Raw genomic sequence first — 24,558 nt, forward strand, 5'->3', positions numbered from 1 at the left:
ATGTGGTTTTAAGGATACGTGATCTAGCTTGATACAAAATGATAAATCAGATTGAAATTGAAATAAACAATGGAAAAGTAAATGCAAACCACACAAGTTAGCCTTAGAAGGTTAGCCGCCCTTGAGCCAAAAGTGCTTTTATCGATATCAGAACAAAATGACAAGAGAATAATAAGAACTAAAAATAACAATATATTTCTTTGGGATGCGTGTTACAATGCGTTCAATGAATTATCAGACCTCCTTTATATAGTAGAGGAGTCCTACTATAGGTACAATTCTATAGAAGGTAAAATATCTCTTAATTTGCTGATTGCTGGTTCCTTATTGATACGTGTCGAGATTCCCGCCGCAATATTCGACCGGTCACGAATATTTTGGTCTTCTATTAGTTATCCCAACAATGTCTCTCCAAGCTCATTCGAGGCTAAGGTCGACATCGGACTCACCGCTCGGGTCCTAGATTTGTGGGACTCGAGGTCGATCTTCATTCCTTAGTTTCCACGTTCCAAACCTAACCTACCAAGTCGTAGGCGAGCTCGATTTTGACCGTATACAGATAGTCCCCTCATTTTTCAGAGAGTAGATGATGAGAAATGATATGAACTTACGATCCTGACTTCGATATTTTGTGACAGAAATGACAAAACAGTCAAAACATCTCGTCAGTCAAGTCTTAATGGCATTAAATGCTCGTCAGTTGCCGGTCGGTGATAAACGGCCAAAAATGCATATTTTTTGGTGTACTTTCATCTCATAAGTTATGTGGTTACAGTAGGTTACATAGGATTTTGTAGTGAATTATGCTCATTACGTACATTTTTATGTGTAGGAGTAAGTTGGATGAAATGTGAGCAAAAGAAGTTGATTCGTGACCAAAAGACACAAGAAGAACTTTGCTCGTTCACTCTCGCATGCACACGAGAGAGTGAACGAGCTATTGAGGAAAAGCTTGCAAAAAACCAGCGAAGTATAGCAAAAAGGCATGGAAGTGCACGAGAGACCTAGAAGAAAAAGAAAAAGAGAAGAACTTTGCTCGTTGACTCCCGCGTGCGCATGAGAGAGTGAACGAACTAACCTAACAAGGCTGTTTCGAAGTGGGCTTGTATTATTTCGTCCCATGCTAACCCTATCCCATATAAATAGTCTTTAAACTAACTTTTGAGGAAGGAGGAGGTTTTTGAGAGAACTTTTGGCCAAGGGAGAGCACCGAGCCGCCGTGGAGGCCGCATTTCATCTTTTCTTCCACCAAACTCAGTAAATTTTATATTTTTTTTGTATGATTTGTTGTTTGACTATCATGTCTATGTGGAGCTAAATTACATTCTAAGTTTGTGGTTCTTTCATGAATATTGTTTTTCGGATGTTAATTTTGGTTTCTTAGTTTATCGTATTGGTTTATTTGTTCAATCCTGCACTTAATTATTTGATTGCTTTATCACCAGTTGAATACTATTTACGAATCTAGAATTGAACTCGAAAGTGGGATTTCTAGATTGCATATAGGATTGAGTAGAGCAAGTTCTTGAACCTGAGCATTGGGGAACAAATTCGCAGTTAGGATAGACATATACCTAATTGCCTTGCTTGGTTGATTTACATGAATTATAAATGCGTTCTTGTTAGTTCTAATTCCATAGACATATAGGCGTTAGGTTAGCTTGAATAGGCGAGTAAAAACTCGACAGATTCTTATGAGCAATATTAACCCTGTTAGCCACTAAACTAAATAAATTAGTTAGTTAATTCAATTGAAGAATACAATAGGAATGTTAGATAGCCCAGTTTTCATCACATTGATAATATTAAAATCTACTCTTCCTCTGTTTAAAGTTCATTAATTATTTTCTTTTTAGTCTAATTATTTTAGCATCACTATTTTTGGTTTTAATCCTTGTTCTGATAATTAGGATACTCTGATCTAGTTAATAATTGATAACAAGTCCATGTGGATTCGACACTCTCTTATCACTTTATTACTTGACGACCGCGTATACTTGCGTGTGCGTTTGGCCGCGACAGTCGGCCATTCCCAGATGTGTACAGTCACTGGGAAGCTATAAATACCCCCTCATTAGTTCATTCAAACTCTTACTTTCAAACCTTCTGACCTCGTACCTTTAGATATTTCAACACTTCCAAGCATTAAATTTCTTGATATTTTGAAATCCTTTTATGAGAACTTCAACTTTGTTTTTATCCCAAACCATTAAGCTTAATCTTTTAACTCCCTCTCTTTTCTTCATTTATCAAAGAAATGGCGAAGACTTCAAAATCTGTTCCCCCAAAAGAAACTCCCTCTGCCTCGCGACCGACTGTAGAGGAAAATGTTTTGTCTGCTGCTACCAAGGAACCAACACCTGAACCTCCTCCGAAAATGTTCATCCCCGGGAGGTGCCTGCCCGGTGCTGATTTCAAGACCGAGAATCCCTCCTCGGTACCGGGTCGGTGTGAGCCGATCTTGAGATATATTTGTTCGATCACCGAGGACGTCCTTTCCGAGGTCAAAAAAGATTGCAACTGGGCTAATAAGCACGTAGTGGTCCCCATGCCCGAGGAAGCCATCACTACCCACGTGGAGGGATTTTTAAGTGTTTACACTTATCCCTTCATATTGGGTCTCTTGGAACCGGTCATTTTTGCCTTCTGTAAGAGGTACGAGGTGACCCTTGGTCAAATTCACCCTTCTTTTTGGAGGATAGTAATTCTCATCCGTTTTTTCATAAGAAAGATCGAGGGGTTCACCTTCGACCATCTCATGCGCTTATATAGTCCTCGGCTTTATCGAGGGGGACTAATAAAGCTTGCTCGTCGAGCCAGTAAGGCCCCGTTCTCGAGCATCGATGAAGATCGGGATCGAAGCTGGTTAGGTCGCTTTTTTCGAGTGAAGACCTCAGATTTGATCCCAGCCGAGCATATGTCATTTCCCGAGAAGTGGAACATGACACATAAGTATAATATTTGCTTTCAAGATTGTGTTGATCGCTCTTCCTTTTCCTCCTTTCTCATCGATGTTTTGTGATGGTGCAGCTGTTGTTCGGATGCCGGATGCAATTCCTCGACTCAAGGAATGGGTCGAGGGCATTACTGCACAATGGCCCTATTCCGAACGTTCGTGGCGCGAGATTTCGAAGGGACGATGGGAGGTCCATTGCCATGGTGAGATTTTTCTTAAGTGGCATTTGATTTCCCTTCAACGTTGTTTAGTCCTTACTCGTTTTATTTCTTTTGTCAGGTTTATCAAAAGATGTCGCAATGTATCCAGTGATGACGATACCCTTACTGAATCGAGGCAGGATAAAGAGAAGAAAAGAAAAAGGGCTCCAAGTTCTTCGAGCTCTGAGAAGAGGAAGCGAAGGAAAATATTGGCACATAAACCCAAGGAAAGTACAGTGATCGAGTACTGTCTCCGAACTCACCCTATCAATTGAGAGATGAGTCGGAGGGGGAAGGAGAAACCTTCGATCTGGTGGACAGGGTGCCGTTACAGCTCAAAGGGCAAGGGGCCTCCAAACTAGAGGGAGGCGAGGCCGATCGTCATCAAGTTGGGGAGGCCAAGGAAGAGGCAGGAACCAAAGCTTTCCGGGATGGGGGCAAAGCCCCGCAGGAAGCACTTGGCCCGATAGAGATTGCCGAGTCCCCCTTGTTCACAGAGTCGATGTTCAATGAGGCCCGAGGTGCAAAAGAACGTCCCATCGAGGGGGACCATAGAGCGAATGACCCCTTCCACGGTTTTTTTGACGGCATGGATTCAGCGGCCACGGAGGACACCAACGTATTTGGAAATTTAGAGATACCGAGAATGAGCTCACCCTCTGAAGCAAGCGGGCCTTCCTCGAGCCCGAAATTGGTCGATCGATTCCCTACCCTAAGTGCTAATCCCGATCAGAAGCGATCCATTGTTATCTCCCTTTCGGAGGATGCCCGAGTCCTCTCTACTCCCGCAGGGCTGACCAGTTATCTTCGGTGTTTGGTGACCGAGGATGATCAAGCCAAGATGAACGAGGTGGATGCACCCTACCTTTTTAACAAAGCACAACAGACGCTGAACCGGGAAACTTCATGCCTTCTTAAGTGATTTTTTGATTTACACTTAGATTATTTCATAGACAACTTAGTGTTTTTCTTTGTGCTCGTAGGCCTCAGTGCTTCATCACTATACCTTTTTAAGGTACTGAGACAATCTGAAACAACTCGAAGCTGATGTTCGTGAGCTCACTGAGAAGAGAGATGCCTTTAAATTTCTTAGAGAGAAGTTCGAAGGGGAGGTTAAGAACCTCCGTGCCGAGCTGGAAGTAGCTCGAAAGGAACATACCGATTTTGTCGAGTAGGTAAAAGTTTTTGAGGTTTGTGATGATGAATTTGATTTGGTGACTGATGGTCAAAATTCGCAGGTCCAACAAAAACTCGATCGGATTGACCAACTGCGAGCTGAAATGGATATAGTCAAAGCTGGGACCGATGAATGGAGAGGCCGAATGGATCGTCTGGCCTCGAAAAAAGAGGCTTCTCAGGCACAACTAACTTCGGCTGAAATCCAACTTAGAGAGGCAAAGGAGAGGGCCGATGTTAAGACAAAAAAAGGTGAGGAGCTCCAATCCCGGTTAGGCTCGGCTGTCTCAGATCGAGAAAGTCTGGCCAAGGAGCTTAAAATGGCCAAGTCAGAGGTCATTGTGGTCAAAACTGAAGCAGATGAAATGGTGGCACAGTACAAGGCCGATGCCGAGGCGGCTGAGGAGCTTGTAAAAAATATAGTTGAGCATATGAAGTGGCAATCCCAAAGAGAGGCCCTCGAGAAAGTTCACGCTCGGGGTTTTGATTTATCGGCTAAGATCGAGAATGCCAAGGTGCTCAAAGCCGAGGCCAGGAAGTTGGCCTATCCCGAGGAGGAAGATTCTGAGGAGTGTGAAGATTTGGGCGGGTCAGAGGGTGGCGAAAACCCCGAAGGTGATGATGCGGCCCCCGACGAAGACTAGGCCACTTAGGCCATTTTTAGATGTTTTTATTTTTTGCTTTTTGTATTACCTTTTTGTTGAGGCCGTTTGGCCTTTGTACAAATTTGCATCGGTGCTGTTTGGCCCTTGTAAAAAGACTTTCTGATATGTATATAAGGCTTTTTCCCTTCAACAACTTTTGAATTTTTCCTTTGCTTTATTACTTATCTTTACAAAGATCGAAATGCCTTAGCATGTAATAGTTAGGTTACATTCGGAGATTCGAACAAACCTTGCCTTCAACATTATTTCGTTTTAAGGCATTGTGGGAGTTCGGTATTACCAGAAAATTTTTCCCAAAGTAGTTTAGATTATAGTTTGTCGAGGGTAGCCTTTAGAACCAGTTGTATAATATTTTGAAGGCCTTGTTTTTTGTTACGGGTCTCGAATGTCTCCGAGCCGTTTTACTATGGCCGTAGCCGTTTTAGTTCGGGTGTTGCCCAATGGGTTTGGCATCTCGAATTATCCGTACTTGCCTTAGATAACGATCCCCGAAAGGGGTTAGACATAGTTTTTTAGATTTCGGGCAATTCCAAATAAGCTTTGTGCCCTTGGGTTTCGATATCCTGGAATAGCTGTAGCCTTTTTAGTTCGGGTGTTGCCCAATGGGTTTGGCACCTCGAGTTATCCACACTTGTCTTAGAAAATGATCCCCGAACGAGGTTAGCCGTAGCTTTTTGGAGTTCGGGCAATGCTAAAAAAGCTTCGTGCCCTCGGGTTCGATATCCCGGAATGGCCATAGCCTTTTTAGTTCGGACCTAACTTCCCTTCGTTCGGGTTTCAGGTGTTTTGTGTAACCTTCCTTAGTACCAAGTCCCCAACATTGAAGTGTCATAGGTTGGCTTGTCGATTATAATACCTTTCGATTCGCTGCTTTTGGGCGGCCAATCGGACAAGGGTTGCTTCTCACTTTTCATCCAGTAAACTTAGGCTCGCATTCATAGCCTCGTCCTTTGATTCCTTGGTTGCATATCGGAACCTGAGACTTGGTTCTCTAACTTTGATTGGTATTAGAGCATTGGCGCCATAGACCAGTGAGAACAGGGTGGCCCCGGTACTGGACTTCGAGGTCGTTCGGTATGCCGAATCGGCATATGATAGGGTGTCAGTTAACCTTTTTCTGAGGTTTTGGAGTATGGATTTGTTGGTCGATTCTGCTTGCCCGTTCCCACAAGAGTGATAGGGTGTTGATAGTATCCTTTTGATCTTATAATCGTTGAGAAACTTGCTTACCTTGTTGCCGATGAACTGTTTCCCATTGTCACATACGATCTCGACCGGCATTCCGAATCGGCATATGATATGGTCCCAAATAAAGTTGATGACTTATTTCTCCCTGACCTTTTTGTATTCCAGGGCTTCGACCCACTTAGAAAAATAGTCAGTCATAAATAATATGAATTGAGCCTTACCGGGAGCTCATAGAAGGGGGCCAACCATATCCATTCCCCACTTCATGAAAGGCCATAGTGACAAAACCGAATGCAGTAGCTCCCCGGGCTAATGAATCATCAGAGCATGTCTTTGACATTCATCACATTTTCGTTGGAACTCCTTCGCGTCTTTTTCCATATCGATCCAGTAATAACCGGCTCTGGTTATTTTTCGAACCAACGATTCGGTGCTAGAATGATTTCCATAGGTACCTTCATGGATTTCCCTCAAAATGTACTCAGTATCTCCTGGCCCTAGACATATTGCGAGTGGGCCATCGAATGCTCTTCAGAATAGGGTTCCGTCTTCAGACATGCTAAACCGACTGCCTTTGTACGCAGGGCCTTTGATTCTTTTGGATCCGAGGGCAGTTTCTAAGTCCTAAGATATTCTACGTATTTATTTCTCCAGTCACAAGTTAGGCTCGCCTAGTTGATCTCGGCATGGCCTTCTTCCACCACCGATCTCATAAGCTGTACGATTGCCCCCGAATTGAACTCGTTGTCTTCGATCGATGGCCCTAAGTTATGGAGGGCATCAGCCTTACTATTTTGATCCCGAGGTACGTGTTGCAAAGTACATTCTTTGAACCAATGTAACGTTACCTACAACATGTCCAAGTATCTTTGCATTCGTTCTTCTCTGACCTCGAATGTTCCGCTAACTTGGTTTACCACAAGGAGGGAGTCGCACTTGGCTTCGATCACTTCTGCCCCCAAGATTTTGGCTAGTTCAAGTCTTGCAATCATGGCCTCATATTTGGCCTCGTTTTTACTCAATTTCATGGTCTTAATAGATTGTCCAACTACATTGCCTGTTGGTAGCTTCAATACGATGCCAAGTCCAAACCCTTTTGCGTTTGAGGCGCTGCCCGTAAAGAGGGTCCAGATTCCCTAGGAGTTACCTGAGTTAATTAATAACTCTCTTTCAACCTCAGGTATTAGGGCCAGCGTAAAGTCGGTCACAAAGTCTACCAAGATTTGAGACTTAATGGCGGTCCAAGGCTGGTATTCAATATCGTACCCACTTATTTCCATGGCCCATTTGGCCAATCGGCCCGAGAGCTCGGGCTTATGCATAAAGTTCCTCAACGGGTAAGTAGTTACGACATATATGGGGTGACACTGGAAGTATGTTTTAGCTTCCTAGAGGCACTTAGCAAAGCGATCGCCAGCTTTTCTAGGTGAGGGTACTTAATTTCGGCCTCACCTAGTGTAACACCCCGGAACATTTCAAAGTACTTAAGCGCTATTAAAAAAGTCAATGTGCGCTAATTATATTATTTTGTGTGAAGACGAGGTCTATTAATGGGATAGATATCAGTTGGATATGATAATAAATGGATGAGTCATAATATAAGTGATGTGGGGTCTAGGGAGAGCCCCAAGTCCAAGTCAAGTTGGAAATTTCATGATAGACTAAAGTTCCAAATGAGTACGCACAAAACCAAACTTTGGATGGTCATATCTATATATATGTAAGGAGTTAGTTGAATTATAACCTAATTAATTAAAGGTCTTTGAGTGTAGTTTGTAATGCTTCAAACCGTTTGTCATTTGAACATTTCTACAAGAAGTTATGACCAAATTACCAAAGGCTGGCGGAGGAGCCTGCGGATGCGAAGCATCCGAGGCCGCGTCCGAAAGAGAGGCTGGCAATAAAGTGCTGCCATAGCATCCAAGTCCGCATCCGAGCTTCAAAGAGGAGTGAAGTGGGGATGCGAAGCATCCAGGGCCGCATCCGAAACCCAGAAATCTGGGCCTATAAATACAAGGTCGGGTAAAAAGGGTATTTTGTGTATTTGAGGGTTAGGGTTCTTGAAGTGAAGGGGCGATTTTGCGCTCAATTCAAGTCCAATCGACCAAGGTAAGTTGTTAATGATGTTTTGGGTTGATTATTACTCAATATACATGAGTTCTAACATCATTCTTACATCCAAATACAAGATTTCATCATCAAATCCTCAAGAATACAAAAATCAGCAAAGTTGTGATTTTTCAAGATTGATCTACTAGAGGTAATTCCAATGCTTCAAACTTGTTTATTATGAGTAGTTAGAAGTATTTGAAGCATTTGTTACAAGTTTTAATGGTTGAAAGATTGGATTATATAACTCTAGTTCATGGCATGAATAGTACTTTTGAGAAAATAAGAGAGAAAATGAATGGTAATCCTGGCGATGAAATTTATGAAAATAATGAATCTATGGGATTTGTTACTAATATTGGTCTCATTGGATGTTGTTATTGTAGATTGAAGTTGATTAGTGTAGTGCATCATTGTAGTATCATTAAAGGAAGAATTTGAGGTATGTTGGCTAAACTCTTCTTTAAGAATTGGAATTCCCAATATCCTTGTAAGTCCGATATGTTGATTATAAATGGAGTATTCTGATAAGTTCTGTGATGAAGATATATGTTCAATTCGTGTTTCAAATGCTCTTATCATATTGCATTATAAATTGAGGATGTGTCCCAAACTATGGATTATGTATGCACATGTTATAATTTCTTGTCGTGATTTATGCGAAAGTTATTATACCAGGTTGTGTAGAGATTGTGATTGTGATACACCTCTACCCGCATTCATTGGGGTGAGGCGGCATGACTGCTTTGTGTGGGGATTATGGTATAGAGATTGTGATTGTGATATACCTCCACCTGCACATATATTGGGGTGAGGCAGCATGACTGCTTTGTGTAGGGATTATGGTATTGTGGGACTGCACCTCCACCCGCTTACATTATGGTGAGGCGGTACGACCGCTTTTTGTATAGTTTTGGTATTGTTGTGGAACAACCACCCGCATACATTGGGGTGAGGTGGCATAGCCGCTTTGTGTTGGTATTGGTATCGTCGATGCATTTCCACCCGCATACATTGGGGTGAGTTGGCATAGCCGCTTTGTGTAGGTTCTTTGTACTGTGGTTATACATCCACCCGCATACATTGGGGTGAGGCGGCAGGGCCACTGAATTAGAGTTGTGGTATTGTACGTACACCTCCACCTGCATACATCGGGTGAGGCGGAGGGACCGCTTTGTGTGAAGATGGTTACATATGACCTCATCTTAAATCCTATAAATGTTATTGATAGCTTTTAATAAGCTTGCTATGGTTTAATCGGTTATCTATATTATTCTATTGCTGCGCTGGTTTATCATATTCATCTTGTATTTTTGAATTCTTAAATTAGTGTTTAGTTTTCATACTAGTACTATTCGACGGTACTAACGTCCCTTTTTGCCGGGGACGCTGCATCTTTAAATGGATGCAGGTGGTTCCACAGCAGGAGATATTGATCAGTGACAGCAGCGCACCTTCTTCCTAGCTGATTTGGTGAGCCCCACTTCATTCCGGGGTCATGAATCCTTTGTACTTTGTGTATTTTGTTTGGGGTATAGCCGGGGCCTTGTTGCCGGCATTATCATTGTACTCTTCTTTATCTATAGAGGCTTTGTAGACATAGTGTGGGTTGTGTATTGGTGCTGGGGAAGACAAAATATGTTATGTTGTGGTTATATTACATGTCCATTGAGACTTTAAAAATGATGAAGCTATTGGAAATGAATTTCTATTGTAGACGTGAACACCAGTTTGTCTAATTAATGAAAATAGGTATTATCTGCATTTGTGGATGAGTTTGGGTAGAATGAAATCAAACAGGCTTGCTCAGTCGGGTTCACTCGGTTGAGCGCTGGTCGCACTCCTCGGTTTTGGGGCAGGACAAACTTGGTATCAGAGCCTAAGGTTTTAAAGTGTCCTAGGATGTCTCGGAGCCGTGTCCAGTAGAGTCCTTATTATCGGTGTGTTGTCGACCACATCTATAATTAGGATGCTACATGGGCATTTAGGAATAATACCCTTCTTTCATGTTCTTGATCGTGCGATAAAGCTGGTTGTAAGATTGTTCCTCCTTTAACTCCTGCGTTGCTCTAATTTTCAGTACATGGCACCTAAGAAGAAGGCAAGGACTGGCCAAAGAGCCAATGTCACCCCAGGAGTGACAATTGACACCATAATTGATGATGCGGGTGAGCACCCGAGGAGTGAGAATATTCCTCCAATTACTACACTGCCCGACTCTACTACAACTGATCAGACCGCACCTGTCCCTACACCTACAGAAGGTGAAACGGTTCCTCCAACTGATATTCCAGTTCCACCTCCAGCTCCAGCTTCCGATTCTGGTGTGTCTGATGTTGATCTTAGGGGAGCCCTACAAATGTTGACACAGATAGTGGCTTCTCAAGCCTAGAGATCGAGTGTTGGGCCTACTTCTTCCAGTCATCCAAGGGAATCTGCTAGTTCCAGGGTGAACAAGTTTCTTCAGTTAGATCCTTCGGTATTTACGGGTACTGATCCCGAGGAGGACCCCCGGGACTTCATTGATGAGATGCACAAAACTCTCTGGGTTATGCATGCTACAGAGACGGAGGGAGTAGAGTTGGCCTCCTATCGCCTGAAAGGGGTGGCCTTTTCTTGGTTTGAGTTGTGGGAGGAATCCCGTGAGGAGGAAAGCCCTCCAGCAAGGTGGGGTGAGTTCACAGATGCCTTTATGGATCATTTCTTGCCTGCCGAAACTAAGGCAGCTCGTTCCGCTGAGTTTGAAAGCCTGAAGCAGGGTAGTATGAATGTGTGGGAGTACCATATGGAGTTTGCGCGCCTGTCCAAGTATGCTATTCACATGTTTCCCACTATGGAGGCTAGAGTACGCCGGATTGTAGAGGGCCTTAGCCCCTTGGTACTCAATGAGGCCTCTAAAGATGCCTTAAATTCCGATATGAACTATGGTAAGATGTTGGCAATTTTTCAAGCCACAGAGACCCGCAAATTGAGAAATAGAATGGAGCGTCAAAGCAGTAGCAAGGCCCGATCTGCGGGCAACTTTGGTGGTTCTTTCGGTGGTGGTGGTGGTAGGTCGGCCTTCAGGGGAGGGTCATCAGGACCATCCCAATCATTCACTCAGTCTTCAGTGGGTGCACAGTTATCTGGACCCAGTCAAGGCAACAGGGGACCCCACCAGCAGGGTCGGCCCGACAGAAGGTTTCAGCACCGGAGGCTTCCATGCCCTAAGTGCGGGAGGATGCACTTTGGGTCCTATTTCATGGACCTACCAATATGCTATGGGTGTGGTTTGAGAGGTACCATTCAGAGAGATTGCCACTCATCCCGCCGAAATATGGGCAGAGTTGCGGCACAACCAGCTAATTCTGTAGCTACTACATCTACAGCACCTCCAGCTTGAGACACCCCATCGGCCGCAGGGCGTGGTGTAGCTAGGGGTGGTGCACAGAATTCTGGAGGACCCAGCAGATTTTATGCTATGCAGAGACGTCGGGAATCAGAAACTTCTCTAGATGTTGTCACAGGTATATTAACTGTCCAATCTCATGATGTATATGCTCTTATTGATCCCGGTTCCACTTTGTCATATGTCACTCCTTATGTTGCTATAGAATTTGGGATAGAACCAGAACAGCTTCATGAGCCGTTCTCTGTATCTACTCCGGTTGGTGAGTCTATTTTGGCCGCGCGGGTTTATAGGGATTGTGTTGTCACGTTGCGTGGTCGGGGCACCGTGGCCGATCTTATTGAATTGAGAATGGTCGATTTTGATGTGATAATGGGGATGGATTGGCTTTATTCTTGTTTTGCCAAGCTTGATTACCGAACCAGAACAATTACGTTTGAATTTCCAAATGAGCCAGTTATTGAGTGGAAGGGTGATGATGTAGTACCGAAGGGTAGGTTTATTTCTTATCTTAAGGCCACGGAAATGATCAATAAGGGATGTATTTACCATTTGGTCCGGGTTATGGACACCGATGCTGAGGCACCTGCACTTAAGTTCATGCCTGTTGTGAATGAATTTTTGGGAGTCTTTCCGGATGAACTCCCTAGGATCCCACCAGACACGGAGATTGATTTTGGGATTGATGTAATGCCAGACATACATCCTATATCTATTCCACCCTACAGAATGGCACCGACAAAATTGAAAGAGCTAAAGGAACAATTGAGAGATTTGTTAGAAAAGATTTTTATCCGGCCAAGTGTGTCGCCTTGGGGCATACCGGTCCTTTTTGTAAGAAAGAAAGATGGGTCACTGAGAATGTGTATTGACTATCGGCAACTTAATAAGGTCACAATCAAGAAAAAGTACCAACTACCAAGGATAGATGATTTGTTTGATCAATTGCAAGGTGCCAGGTACTTCTCCAAGATTGATTTAAGATCCGGGTATCACCAATTGAAGATCAGGGAGCGGGATATTCCAAAAATAGCTTTTAGAACCCGATATTGGCATTTTGAATTTCTGGTGATGTCTTTTGGGCAACAAATGCCCCAGCAGCCTTCATGGATCTTATGAATCGCGTTTTCAAGTCATTCCTCGATTCTTTTGTGATAGTGTTTATTGACGATATTCTTGTATATTCACGCAATCGATAGGACCATGTCTGTCACCTCAGGGCAGTGTTGCAGACTCTGTATCAACACCAGTTGTATGCGAAATTTCCAAAATATGAATTTTTGCTCGAGTCTGTCACATTCTTGGGTCATGTTGTCTCTAGTGAGGGGATTAAGGTTGATCCTCAGAAAATTGCGGCTGTGAAGAATTGGCCGAGGCCTACAACTCCAACAGAGATTCGCAGTTTCTTAGGCTTAGCTGGTTATTACAGAAAGTTTGTGGAGGGGTTTTCTACTCCTGCCTCTCCATTGACTAAATTGACGTAGAAGGCAATTAAGTTCCAATGGTCAGATGCTTGTGAACAGAGTTTCATGGAATTGAAAGCAAGATTGACTATGGCGCCGGTGTTGACTCTACCCGAGGGTATAAATGGATTTGTGGTATATTGTGATGCTTTAGGAAACGGGCTTAGGTGTGTATTAATGCAACATGGGAAGGTTATAGCTTATGCTTCTAGGCAACTGAAGAATCATGAGAAGAACTATCCAACACATGATTTAGAACTAGCGGCAGTGGTATTTGCATTGAAAATATGGCGTCATTATTTATATGGGGTCCATGATGATATATTCATGGACCATAAGATCCTTCAATATATTTTCAAGTAGAAGGAATTGAATTTGAGGCAGAGAAGATGACTCGAGTTACTCAAGGACTACGACATTGATATTCTATATCATCCGGGAAAGGCCAATGTTATGGCTGATGCTCTTAGCCGAAAATCTATGGGTAGTTTGGCTCACATGGAGGCATATCAAAGGCCATTAGCCAAGGAAGTTTACCGATTGGCTAGTTTGGGAGTTCGTCTTGCGGACTCTAGTGAAGGAGGGGTAATTGTGCAAAATAGGGATGAATCATCGCTTGTTGTGGAAGTCAAAGAGAAATAATACAACGATCCATTGTTGGTGCAGTTGAAAGAGGGGATTCTTAAACATAAGACCATGGCCTTTTCTCTTGGCATGGATGATGTTACACTAAGGTACCAATGGCGACTTTGTGTTCCAAATATGGATGGTCTCCTGGAAAGAATAATGACTGAAGCTCACACTTCTAGGTATTCCGTGCACTCAGGTTCTACGGAAATGTATTATGATCTTAAGGAAGTCTATTGGTGGAATGATATGAAGAGGAATGTGGAGGATTTTGGTGGCAAGATGTCCAAATTGTCAGCAAGTGAAGGCCGAACACCAAAGGCACGGTGGGTTGGCACAGAACATAGAAATTCCAATATGGAAGTAGAAAATGATTAATATGGACTTTGTGGTAGGATTACCGCGCACTCCGCGGAAGTTTGACTCAATTTGGGTGATCGTGGATCGACTCACGAAATCAGCACACCTTTTGCCGGTTAAGACTACCGACACAGTGGAACAGTATGCTCAGTTGTATATCAAAGAAATAGTCAGGTTGCATGGCACCCCAGTTTCCATCATTTTTGATCGAGGAGCACAATTCACTGCTAATTTTTGGATGAAATTTCAGCAAGGTTTGGGCACTTATGTGAATCATAGTACAACCTTTCACCCGCAGACTGACGGACATGTAGAGCGGACTATTCAGACGCTTGAGGATATATTGTGCGCTTGTGTTATAGACTTCAAAGGTAGCTGGGATGATCATTTACCACTCATAGAATTTGAATATAATAATAGCTATCATGCTAGCATTCAAATGGCACCGTCCGAGGCTTTATATGGTAGGAGATGTAGATCTCCCATTGGGTGGTTCGAAATTGGGGAAGAAGATTTGATAAGGCCAGACCTTGTGCATCAAGCTATGGAAAAAGTGTAAAATCATTAAGGAGCAGTTGAAGACTGCTCAGAGTCATCAGAAATCCTATTCGGATGTTCGTCGTAGAGATTTGGAGTTCCAAGAAGATGATTGGGTATTCATGAAAGTTTCCCCCATGAAGGGTGTAATGCGATTTGGTAAGAAAGTGAAATTGAGTCCGAGGTTTGTCGGACCGTACAAAATCATTCAGAGGATCGGTGAGGTGGCATACAAGCTTGAACTACCACCTGAGATGTCATTAGTACACCCGGTGTTTCATGTGTCTATGCTAAAGAAGGTAGTTGGAGATCCGACACTTATTGTTCCGGTTGAGACTATTGAGGTAAATGAGAAATTGACTTACGAAGAGATTTCGGTTTCTATTATTGATCGGCAAGTCCGAAAATTAAGAAATAAAGAAATTACATCTATAAAAGTGTTATGGCAAAAACAACACGTGGAAGAGGCTACTTGAGAGGCTGAGGAGGAAATGAAGAAAAAGTATCCTTATTTGTTTGAATAGCCATGTATTTATAAAGTTGTGATCTATGAAAAATATTCTAAGAGTTGCTTTCTATGAATTTTGTATTGTTTGAACAATTGGCATTAAGGGTGTTCCTTTCCGGAAATATATTGCTTATGAGGCCATAGTTGGTGTTGTTTTGTATGATGTTACGTCATTGGATTATGTATATGTTGTTAGGATTGGTTTCTGGGGTTCTCTGACAGGTGGACAGGCCCAGTTACAAGGGAAACTCTGCCAAAATTTTTACGAATTTGTAAAGATAGCCAAATTTTAAGGGCCAGAAGTAAGTTGAAATTTTTGAAAGGAAGTATGAGATCCATGTAGTCATGAGTTCCTATGTATAATGGTTGGAGGTATAAGGATAACTCTATTCTTAGAAGTGACTTGTGAAACATTCGAGGACGAATGTTCTTAAGTGGGGGAGAATGTAACACCCCGAAAAATTTCGAAGTACTTAAGCGATATTAAGAAAGTCGATGTGCGCTAATTATATTATTTTGTGTGAAGACGAAGTCTATTAATGGGATGGATATCAATTGGATATGATAATAAGTGTACGAGTCATATTATAAGTGATGTGGAGTCTAGGGAGAGCCCTAAGTCCAAGTCAAGTTGGAAATTTCATGATAGACTAAAGTTCCAAATGAGTTCGCACAAAACCAAACTTTGGATGGTCATATCTATATATATATATATAAGGCGTTAGGTGATGTATGACCAATTGAATTAAATTCTTTGAGTCTAGTTTCTAACTCTTCAAACCGTTTTTCATTTGGACATTCCTACAAAAAGTTATGACCAAATTACCAAAGGCTGGCGGAGGAGCCTGCGGATGCGAAGCATCCGAGGCCGCGTCCGAAAGAGAGGCTGGCAGTGAAGTGCTGCCATAGCATCCAGGTACGCATCCGAGCTTCAAAGAGGAGTGAAGTGGGGATGCGAAGAATCCAGGGCCGCATCCGAAACCCAGAAATCGGGGCCTATAAATACAAGGTGTGGTAAAGAGGGTATTTTGTGTATTTGGGGGTTAGGGTTCTTGAAGTGAAGGGGCGATTTTGAGCTCAAATCAAGTCCAATCAACCAAGGTAAGTTGTTAATGATGTTTTGGATTGATTATTACTCAATATACATGTGTTCTAACATCATTCTTACATCCAAATACAAGATTTCATCATCAAATCCTCAAGAACACAAAAATCACCAAAGTTGTGGTTTTTCAAGATTGATCTACTAGAGGTAATTCCAATGTTTCAAACTCATTTATTATGAGTAATTAGAAGTATTTGAACCATTTGTTACAAGTTTTAATGGTTGAAAGATTGGATTATAAAACTCTAGTTTATGGCATGAATAGTACTTTTGAGAAAATAAGAGAGAAGATGAATGGTAATCTTGGTGATGAAATTTATGAATACAATGAATCTATGGGATTTGTTACTAATATTGGTCTCATTGGACGTTGTTATTGTATATTGAAGTTGATTAGTGTAGTGTATCGTTGTAGTATCATTAAGGGAAGAATTTGAGGTATGTTGGCTAAACTCTTCTTTAAGAATTGGAATTCCCAATATCCTTGTAAGTCCGAGATGTTGATTATAAATGGAGTATTCCGATAAGTTCTGTGATGAAGATATATGTTCAATTCGTGTTTCAAATGCTCTTATCATATTGCATTATAAATTGAGAATTTGTCCCAAACTATGGATTATGTATCCACATGTTATAATTTCTAGTCGTGATTTATTCAAAAGTTATTATGCCAAGTTGTGTAGAGATTGTGATTATGATACACCTCCACCCACATACATTGGGGTGAGGTGGCATGACCGCTTTGTGTGGGGATTATGGTATAGAGATTGTGATTGTGATTCACCTCCACCCGTACATATATTGGGGTGAGGCGGCATGACCGCTTTGTGTAAGGATTTTGGTATAGTGGTACTGCACCTCCACCCGCTTACATTAGGGTGAGGCGGTACGACCGCTTTGTGTATAGTTTTGGTATTGTTGTTGCACCACCACCTGCATACATTGGGGTGAGGCGGCATAGCCGCTTTGTGTTGGTATTGGTATCGTCGATGCATTTTCACCCGCATACATTGGGGTGAGTTGGCATAGCCACTTTGTGTAGGTTCTTGGTACTGTGGTTATACATCCACCCGCATACATTGGGGTTAGGCGACAGGGCCTCTTGATTAGAGTTGTGGTATTGTACGTACACCTCCACCTGCGTACATCAGGTGAGGCAGTGGGGCCGCTTTGTGTGAAGATGGTTACAGAGGACCTCATCTTAAATCCTATAAATGTTATTGATAGCTTTTAATAAGCTTGCTATGGTTTAATCGGTTATCTATATTATTCTATTGCTGCGCTGGTTTATCATATTCATCTTGTATTTTTGAATTCTTAAATTAGTGTTTAGTTTTCATACTAGTACTATTCGACGGTACTAACGTCCCTTTTTGCCGGGGACGCTGCATCTTTAAATGGATGCAGGTGGTTCCACAGCAGGAGATATTGATCAGTGACAGCAGCGCACCTTCTTCCCAGCTGACTTGGTGAGCCCCACTTCATTCCGGGGTCATGAATCCTTTGTACTTTGTGTATTTTGTTTGGGGTATAGCCGGGGCCTTGTTGCCGGCATTATCAATGTACTCTTCTTTATCTATAAAGGATTTGTAGACATAGTGTGGGTTGTGTATTGGTGCTGGGGAAGACAAAATATGTTGTGTTGTGGTTGTATTACTTGTCCATTGAGACTTTTAAAATGATGAAGCTATTGGAAATGAATTGCTATTATAGACGTGAACACCATTTTGTCTAATTAATGAAAATAGGTATTAGCTCCATTTGTGGATGAGTTTGGGTAGAATAAAATCTAACAGGCTTGCTCAGTCGGGTTCACTCGGGTGAGCGCCGATCGCACTCCTCGGTTTTGGGGCGTGACACCTAGGGTCCTGCTAACATAGTAAATTGGAAATTGTGTACCTTGCTCTTCGCGGACTCCACTTACCACTATCTCCGAAATTGCCAAGTACATGTATAGTTGTTCGTCTGCCTTCGGTGTGTGAGGCAGCAGTGGGATCGATAAGTACCGTTTGAGTTCCTCCAAAGCTCGTTGACATTCTGCGGTCCATCAGAAGTTATTCTTCTTCTTCAATAGTGCGAACAATAAGTGGCTCTTATCGGACGACTTCGAAATGAATCGTCTCAGGGCGGCTATGCGTCCGGTTAGTCTTTGCACGACCTTCACATTGTCCATGACCGTGATGTCTTCGATGGCTTTGATTTTGTAAGGGTTGATCTCGATTCCCTGGTTGGATACCATGAATCCGAGGAATTTACCCGACCCAATTCCAAATGCACATTTTTCCTGGTTCAGCTTCATATTGTATTGCTTCAATATGCTGAAGGGTTCCTGCATATGTTTAAATGGTCCTCCGCTCACAGGGACTTAACCAACATGTTGTCAATGTAAACTTCCATTGATTTTCCTACTTACTCCTCGAACATTCGGTTTACTAGTCATTGATAAGTCTCCCCGACATTTTTTAATCCGAATGACATCACATTATAGCAGTACGTGCCGTACTTTGTGATGAAGGAGATTTTTTCTTGATCACCTGGGTCCATCCGTATTTTGTTGTACCTGGAATAGGCATTGATAAAACTGAGGATCTCATGGCCGGCTGTGGCATCGATCATGCGATCGATGTTGGGCAGAGGAAAAGAGTCCTTGGGACATACCTTGTTCAAATCCTTATAGTCTACACACATTCTTAATTTGTTTCCTTTTTAGGGACTACCACTATATTTGCTAACCAATCCGGGTATTTAACTTCCCAAATGGACCCTATTTTTAGGAGTTTAGATACCTCGTCCTTGATGAAAGAATATTTGACCTCAGACTGGGGCCTCCTCTTCTATTTTACCGGATGGAATTTCCGATCCAGGCTTAGCTTGTGAGTGGTTATCTCCAGTGGGATCCCTGTCATATCAAGATGGGACTAAGCGAAACAATATTCATTAGTTATAACAAACTAAATGAGTTTTTTCTTGAGCTCGGAGCTTAACCCCGTGCCAAGTATACCTTTTGATCCGGAAAGTGTTCTCTCAATATGACTTGTTCCAGCTCCTCAACCGTTGATTTAGTGGTGTCGGAATCATCCGAGGCTATAAAAGATCTAGGAACCCCATAATCATCATCCTCGCCTTCCCCTCGTTTGTCCGAATCTATCGAGGCTGGTGTCAGTGATTGCTATTTGGCCCCATTTTTGACCATCTGGTTCGGATCCTTCGATGTTAAGACTGTAGATGCCGGTATCACCTCCTCGACCGCGAACATTTCCTTGGCAGCCGGTTGTTCACCATATATTGTTTTGACTCCTGTAGGTGTTGGGAATTTCAGTGCCTGGTGCAGTATCGAGGGTACTTCCCTCATGTTGTGGATCCATGGCCTTCCAAATAAAGTGTTGTACCTTATGTCTCCTTCAATCACATAAAATTAAATTTCCTGGATGGTCCCGGCGGTGTTTACTGGTCATGTTATCTCGCCCTTAGTGGTTTCACACGCCATGTTGAACCCGTTTAGAACTCGGACTGCAGGCACGATTTGGTCTTGTAGGCCGAGTTGCTCCACGACCCTCGATCGGATGATATTGGCGGAGCTACCTGGGTCAATTAACACACGTTTAACTCGGGGTTTATTTATGAGTACAGATATTACCAGTGCATCATTGTGGGGCTGCATGATTCCATCCGTGTCCTCGTCGTTGAAAGACAGGGTTCCTTTCGATACGTAATATCGAGTCCGTTTCTCCCTCATGATGGATACTATGGTGTGTTTCAACATCGGCTCCTGAGAAACATCGACCCCACCGATAATCATGTTAATGACATGTTGAGGTTCTCCTTGCTCGTCCTGCTTGTTAGAATCCCTATTCCTGAAGTGATTTTTTTCTCGGTCGATTAGGAATTCTCGAAGATGCCCGTTGTTGAATAATCGGGCTACTTCCTCTCTCAATTGTCGGCAATCCTCCATTCTGTGGCCGTGAGTGCCGTGATATTTACACATCTGGTTAGGATCCCTCTGGGACGGATTGGATTGTATCGGTCGAAGCCATTTGGTGTCCTTGATGCGTGTCCGATTGTTGAGAAACAAGCCAAAACCAATACGAAACATGTCTGAAACTCACCCGAGCCCTCGGGGCTCCACACCAAACATCCACACAATTTTCAAAAATCATATGACTCGCTCGCATGTGAAACCACAAATCAGACCTCAAAACACATTAAATTTCCTATGAAACTCAAGAACTTCTTAAAACACAACCACGCGTCCGGTTCCTATCAAACCAACTCGGAATAACACCAAATTTTATAGACAAGTCACAAATGACAAAATGGTCCTATTATAAGTCCCAAAACCAAATTCTGAACCAGATAGTCATAATGTCAACCTATGGTCAAACATTAGGAAATTTGTAAACCTCAAATTTCAAATTTTCGGCAAAACAAGTCAAATCAACCTAGAGACCTCCGAATTCAATTCCAGGCATACGCCCAAGTCCAAAATAACCATCTGGACATAATACAACTATCAAAACTCTCATCAGAGATTAAATATGCAAAAGTCAAACATGGTCAACTCTTTTAACTTAAAGCTTCAAAATTGAGAACCATTCTTCCAAATCAATCCCGAATTACTTGAAAATCGAAACCGACCATGCTCGCAAGTGATAATACACAATTTGAAGCCAATCAAGATCCCAAATAACAGAACAGAATGCTAAAGCTCAAAACGACCAGTCGGATCATTACAAGACCTTTTTTCTTGCATCTAAATATTAAACATATGACTTGCTTGTTGCATTCATTGACAAACTGCAAAGAAAATGTATAGTCAATTAGCTAACATAAAATTTGGTTATGGTACTACAATAAAAAATGCTAAAATCTTAAATATTGTGCGAGTCATGGTATTGATCATAATTGTTCTGCACCGAGGACTCCTCGACAGAATGGTGTTGTAGATAGCAAAGTTAGGGCTCTAGGGTCTACCTGAAGTATTCAAGGTTGAGGTTGAAAATACTGCCTGTTACATAATTAATAGGTTCATGATTAGACATTTGCTTGAGAAGACTCCCTACGAATTACTTAACAGCTGTAAACCTAATATAACTCACATAGGAGCATTTGGTAGTAAATATTTTGTGCATAACAATGAAAAAGATGCCCTAGGAAAGTTTGAAGCAAAAAGTGATTAGGGTATCTTCCTTGACTATTCTACATATAGTAAGGTATGTATAGTATATAACAAAAGAACCTTGTGTTAGAAAATATGTGCATGTGAATTTTGATGAAATTGATCACTTGGATTAGAAAGGCTTATAAGATGATGATGATGAGGATGGTGCTGTTGAAATTGGGTTCACACAAGTATATGTCATGGACTAGAACAGGGTATTCCAGAGAACACCATTGTACGAGGAGAGAAAACATAAGAACCCGATTCTATGGAAATTGAGTATGATGTACAATAAACATGGGGAACAGAACAGGCTGATACTAGAATATCTGGTAATAATGAACCCAGTCCCTCTACTGGCCAGGAAGGAAACAATGCTGCTTAACGCTTGCTAGTGAGAAATTGAAAGCACAAAAGTGATGGTAGGCTATATTCTCATGTTTTAGTCGCTTATTGCACTCTAATTTACTGCACTTTAATTGAGTTTGAGCTTTAATCGCTAGTGTTCTACACTAATTGTGTATTTTATTCTTGTAGGAGAATTCCGAGCTATGTAAATGTTTTGGATATAATTTGAGCTATTTGGAGGTTTGAAGTCTGAGTAAAAGCCCAAGGGATTAATCCGGGATTGCATTCGGGGGTCGAATACCACGTTTGGATGTCAAAATCGAAGCAAAAAGTCGGACTCTGAGAAAAGTGTACACCCACGGTGCATGGGGCGCCGTGCCGCATGCCGCGCCTATACATTATCTGGCTGCCTGACAGATTTTAACTCTCTGAACTTTCCCACTAACACCCCGCGAGGCGAGTCTCCCCATGCCTATGCAATGTTTACAGAGTAGTTGTCCTATTTCGCGTCGGAAAAGGTATTTTCATTTGGGGCCAACCCTGCTTGGTATAAATACATGACAAACCTTGTTTTTGTGACTTTTGACACATCTAAGACCTAAGGAGGCTAGAGAGAAGGTGGAGAAGCGAAAGCACAAGGGATTCATCATTCAATCCTCACTCAAGACAAGAGCTTGGATAGTTTTATGTTTTTCTTTATATTTGTGATGAATTACTCCATATCTATAGAGTAGTTCTCTTTAGGGTTTGATGGATTTGGTGTCTTGATATTTGCTTATGGATATTAACTCTAGTTTTTATGCATTGAATCGTTTTGGGTGTTTTAATTATTGCATCTATATTCACATGTTCATGTAATCGAGAGAGGCATACTTGCGATATCTTTGCATTATCTTGTTGGTTGAATTCATTAATTCTTCTTATTTATCGAAAGAGGCTAGTTGAATTATTATTTAGACTTAGTTAGGAGGATAATCGAGAGAGGTTCTCCTAAAGACCAATCCACTACGAACTCTTGCATTTTTCACCGAGCTTAAATTAGTTCACATTGTGAGGTTGAGACTTAATCAAGAGAGGAGTTTCTACTAAACGTTTGAACTAATAATTGAGTGAATTCGAGAGGCTCTCTTGAACATTAGAAGTGAATTAACTAGAGTTAAATCCCAGACAATTATCTTGCACCTATCCAATCAATGACTATTTTCTCCCATTGATATCTTCTTTGCTTACTTTTGTTTCGATTGTCATTCGTCAATTAGCTTTAGATTCTTAGTTAATTTTAGTTTTTAATCACATAATTCTCAACTGTTGATCATCTTGGATAGCAAACAAGCTATAAGCCATGAAAATATTGTTTAACTCTAATCCCTATGGATACAATATTATATTATACTATATTCGACTAGCGAGCATATTTAAGTGTGTGTTTTGCGCTCGTCAAATTTTAGCGTTGTTGCCGGGGATTGACAATCAATAGTGATTGAAATAGTCTGTAGTGCTAATTCAGGAATTTTTCTTGTTATTTTATTTTTCCCTTTTTACGTTTGGTGTTCTTTGATTGTGCGCATACTACATGTTAGATTGGTGCATGACTCGATCGTCTGGGAAGGAAGTTCTACCATATAAACCAAATATCGAGAATCAACTGCGACAACTGAGGAAGGTAAGAAATTTCCATGAAAATATAGAGAAGGTTGGGAAATCATCAACCAAAGAAATTATGGTTGGAGATGATGATAATGTTGATTTGGCCACAAGAGAGGAAGCCCAACAATGGGAAAAAGATGCACGAGATGCGGAGCAAGATGCTCTTCGAAATGCACAACTTGTCTATGAAGAGGAGAGGGCTCAGAGAATTGCTCAGAATCGACCCGTGGGTGTAGACCAGTTCAGAAACATAGCTCTCAGAGCTGGGAGACCACTTGGTGATTATGCTAGACTTGTCTATAACCAAGGCTTATCAAGTATTAGACCACCTCCACTGGCTGCGAACAATTTCGAATTGAAGCAAAGGTTGCTTCAAACTCTTCAAAATTATTGTGTCTTTAGAGGGAAGCCAAACAAAGATCCAAATACACATTTAATGATCTTTGATGAGATTATGAATACCTTACAATATAATGGTGTTTCACAAGATGCGGTGTATTTATGGGCATTCCCTTCACACTCAAAGATGATGCAAAGCAGTGGCTTAGAAGCTTGCCTCAGGGATCAATTAGAATATGGGAGGAGATGACCAGAAAATTTTTTGATAAATATTTTCCCTCAGCTAAGACGGGCAAGTTTAGAAGAGAGATTCATAACTTATGCCAGAAAGATAATAAAACTATGTTTGAAGACTGGGAGAGGTTCAAGGAATTAGTTTGAAAGTGTCAACATAGTAGAATTGAACTCTGGATACAACTCAAGGATTTTTTGGATAGTTTGACACCGGCCTCATGTAGAACATTGAGTAATGCAGCTGGAGGGCCTTTGATGAAAAAGACACCAGAGGAGCTAGTCACAATTCTAGATGAGTTATCTGATAATGCAAATCAGTGGCCCTCTGAAAGCGTTGAAAGAAGAAGGGCGAATGGTGTTCACCAAGTTTGATGCTAACACATCTGTGCAGGTACAGCTTGATGCCATGGCGAAAGAGATAAGGAAGCTGACCTTAGCTTCAATAGAAAGTGAGAATCACGCAGCTTGTGATATATGTGGAAGAGGACACCCTACTCATGAGTGTCAGGCCTCAACTGAGGAAGTAAATGCTATGGAAAATTACAACTTC

At 41.9% G+C, this 24,558-nt stretch overlaps 2 protein-coding genes and 1 non-coding gene across 3 annotated transcripts; 2 read left to right on the forward strand and 1 right to left on the reverse strand.

Moving 5' to 3' along the window:
- The first annotated feature begins 2,257 nt into the window (after positions 1-2,257).
- LOC138909689 (uncharacterized) lies at positions 2,258-4,976 on the forward strand. The gene is made up of 3 exons (XM_070200899.1): positions 2,258-2,394; positions 3,236-3,392; positions 4,395-4,976. Exons 1-3 carry the CDS (start codon positions 2,258-2,260, stop codon positions 4,974-4,976), a joined length of 876 nt encoding a protein of 291 aa, XP_070057000.1.
- A 6,103-nt stretch (positions 4,977-11,079) lies between these two features.
- LOC138909690 (uncharacterized) lies at positions 11,080-11,676 on the forward strand. Its single transcript, XM_070200901.1, has one exon. It carries the CDS (start codon positions 11,080-11,082, stop codon positions 11,674-11,676), a length of 597 nt encoding a protein of 198 aa, XP_070057002.1.
- A 12,392-nt stretch (positions 11,677-24,068) lies between these two features.
- On the reverse strand, positions 24,069-24,175 carry LOC117273429 (small nucleolar RNA R71). The gene has a single exon (XR_004503433.1). It is a non-coding gene; the product is annotated as a small nucleolar RNA R71 (small nucleolar RNA).
- Positions 24,176-24,558: the final 383 nt, after the last annotated feature.

This window comes from Nicotiana tomentosiformis, chromosome 4 (assembly GCF_000390325.3).
Source record: "Nicotiana tomentosiformis chromosome 4, ASM39032v3, whole genome shotgun sequence".
NCBI classification, from domain to species: domain Eukaryota; kingdom Viridiplantae; phylum Streptophyta; class Magnoliopsida; order Solanales; family Solanaceae; genus Nicotiana; species Nicotiana tomentosiformis.

Coding starts and splice junctions, on each gene's coding strand:
- LOC138909689 (XM_070200899.1), top strand. CDS start 2,258: ATGGCGAAGACTTCAAAATCTGTTCCCCCAAAAGAAACTCCCTCTGCC. Junction 2,395..3,235: donor AAAATGTTCATCCCCGGGAG/GTGCCTGCCCGG, acceptor TTCTTTTGTCAG/GTTTATCAAAAGATGTCGCA. Junction 3,393..4,394: donor ATAAACCCAAGGAAAGTACA/GTGATCGAGTAC, acceptor CAAAATTCGCAG/GTCCAACAAAAACTCGATCG.
- LOC138909690 (XM_070200901.1), top strand. CDS start 11,080: ATGGAGTTTGCGCGCCTGTCCAAGTATGCTATTCACATGTTTCCCACT.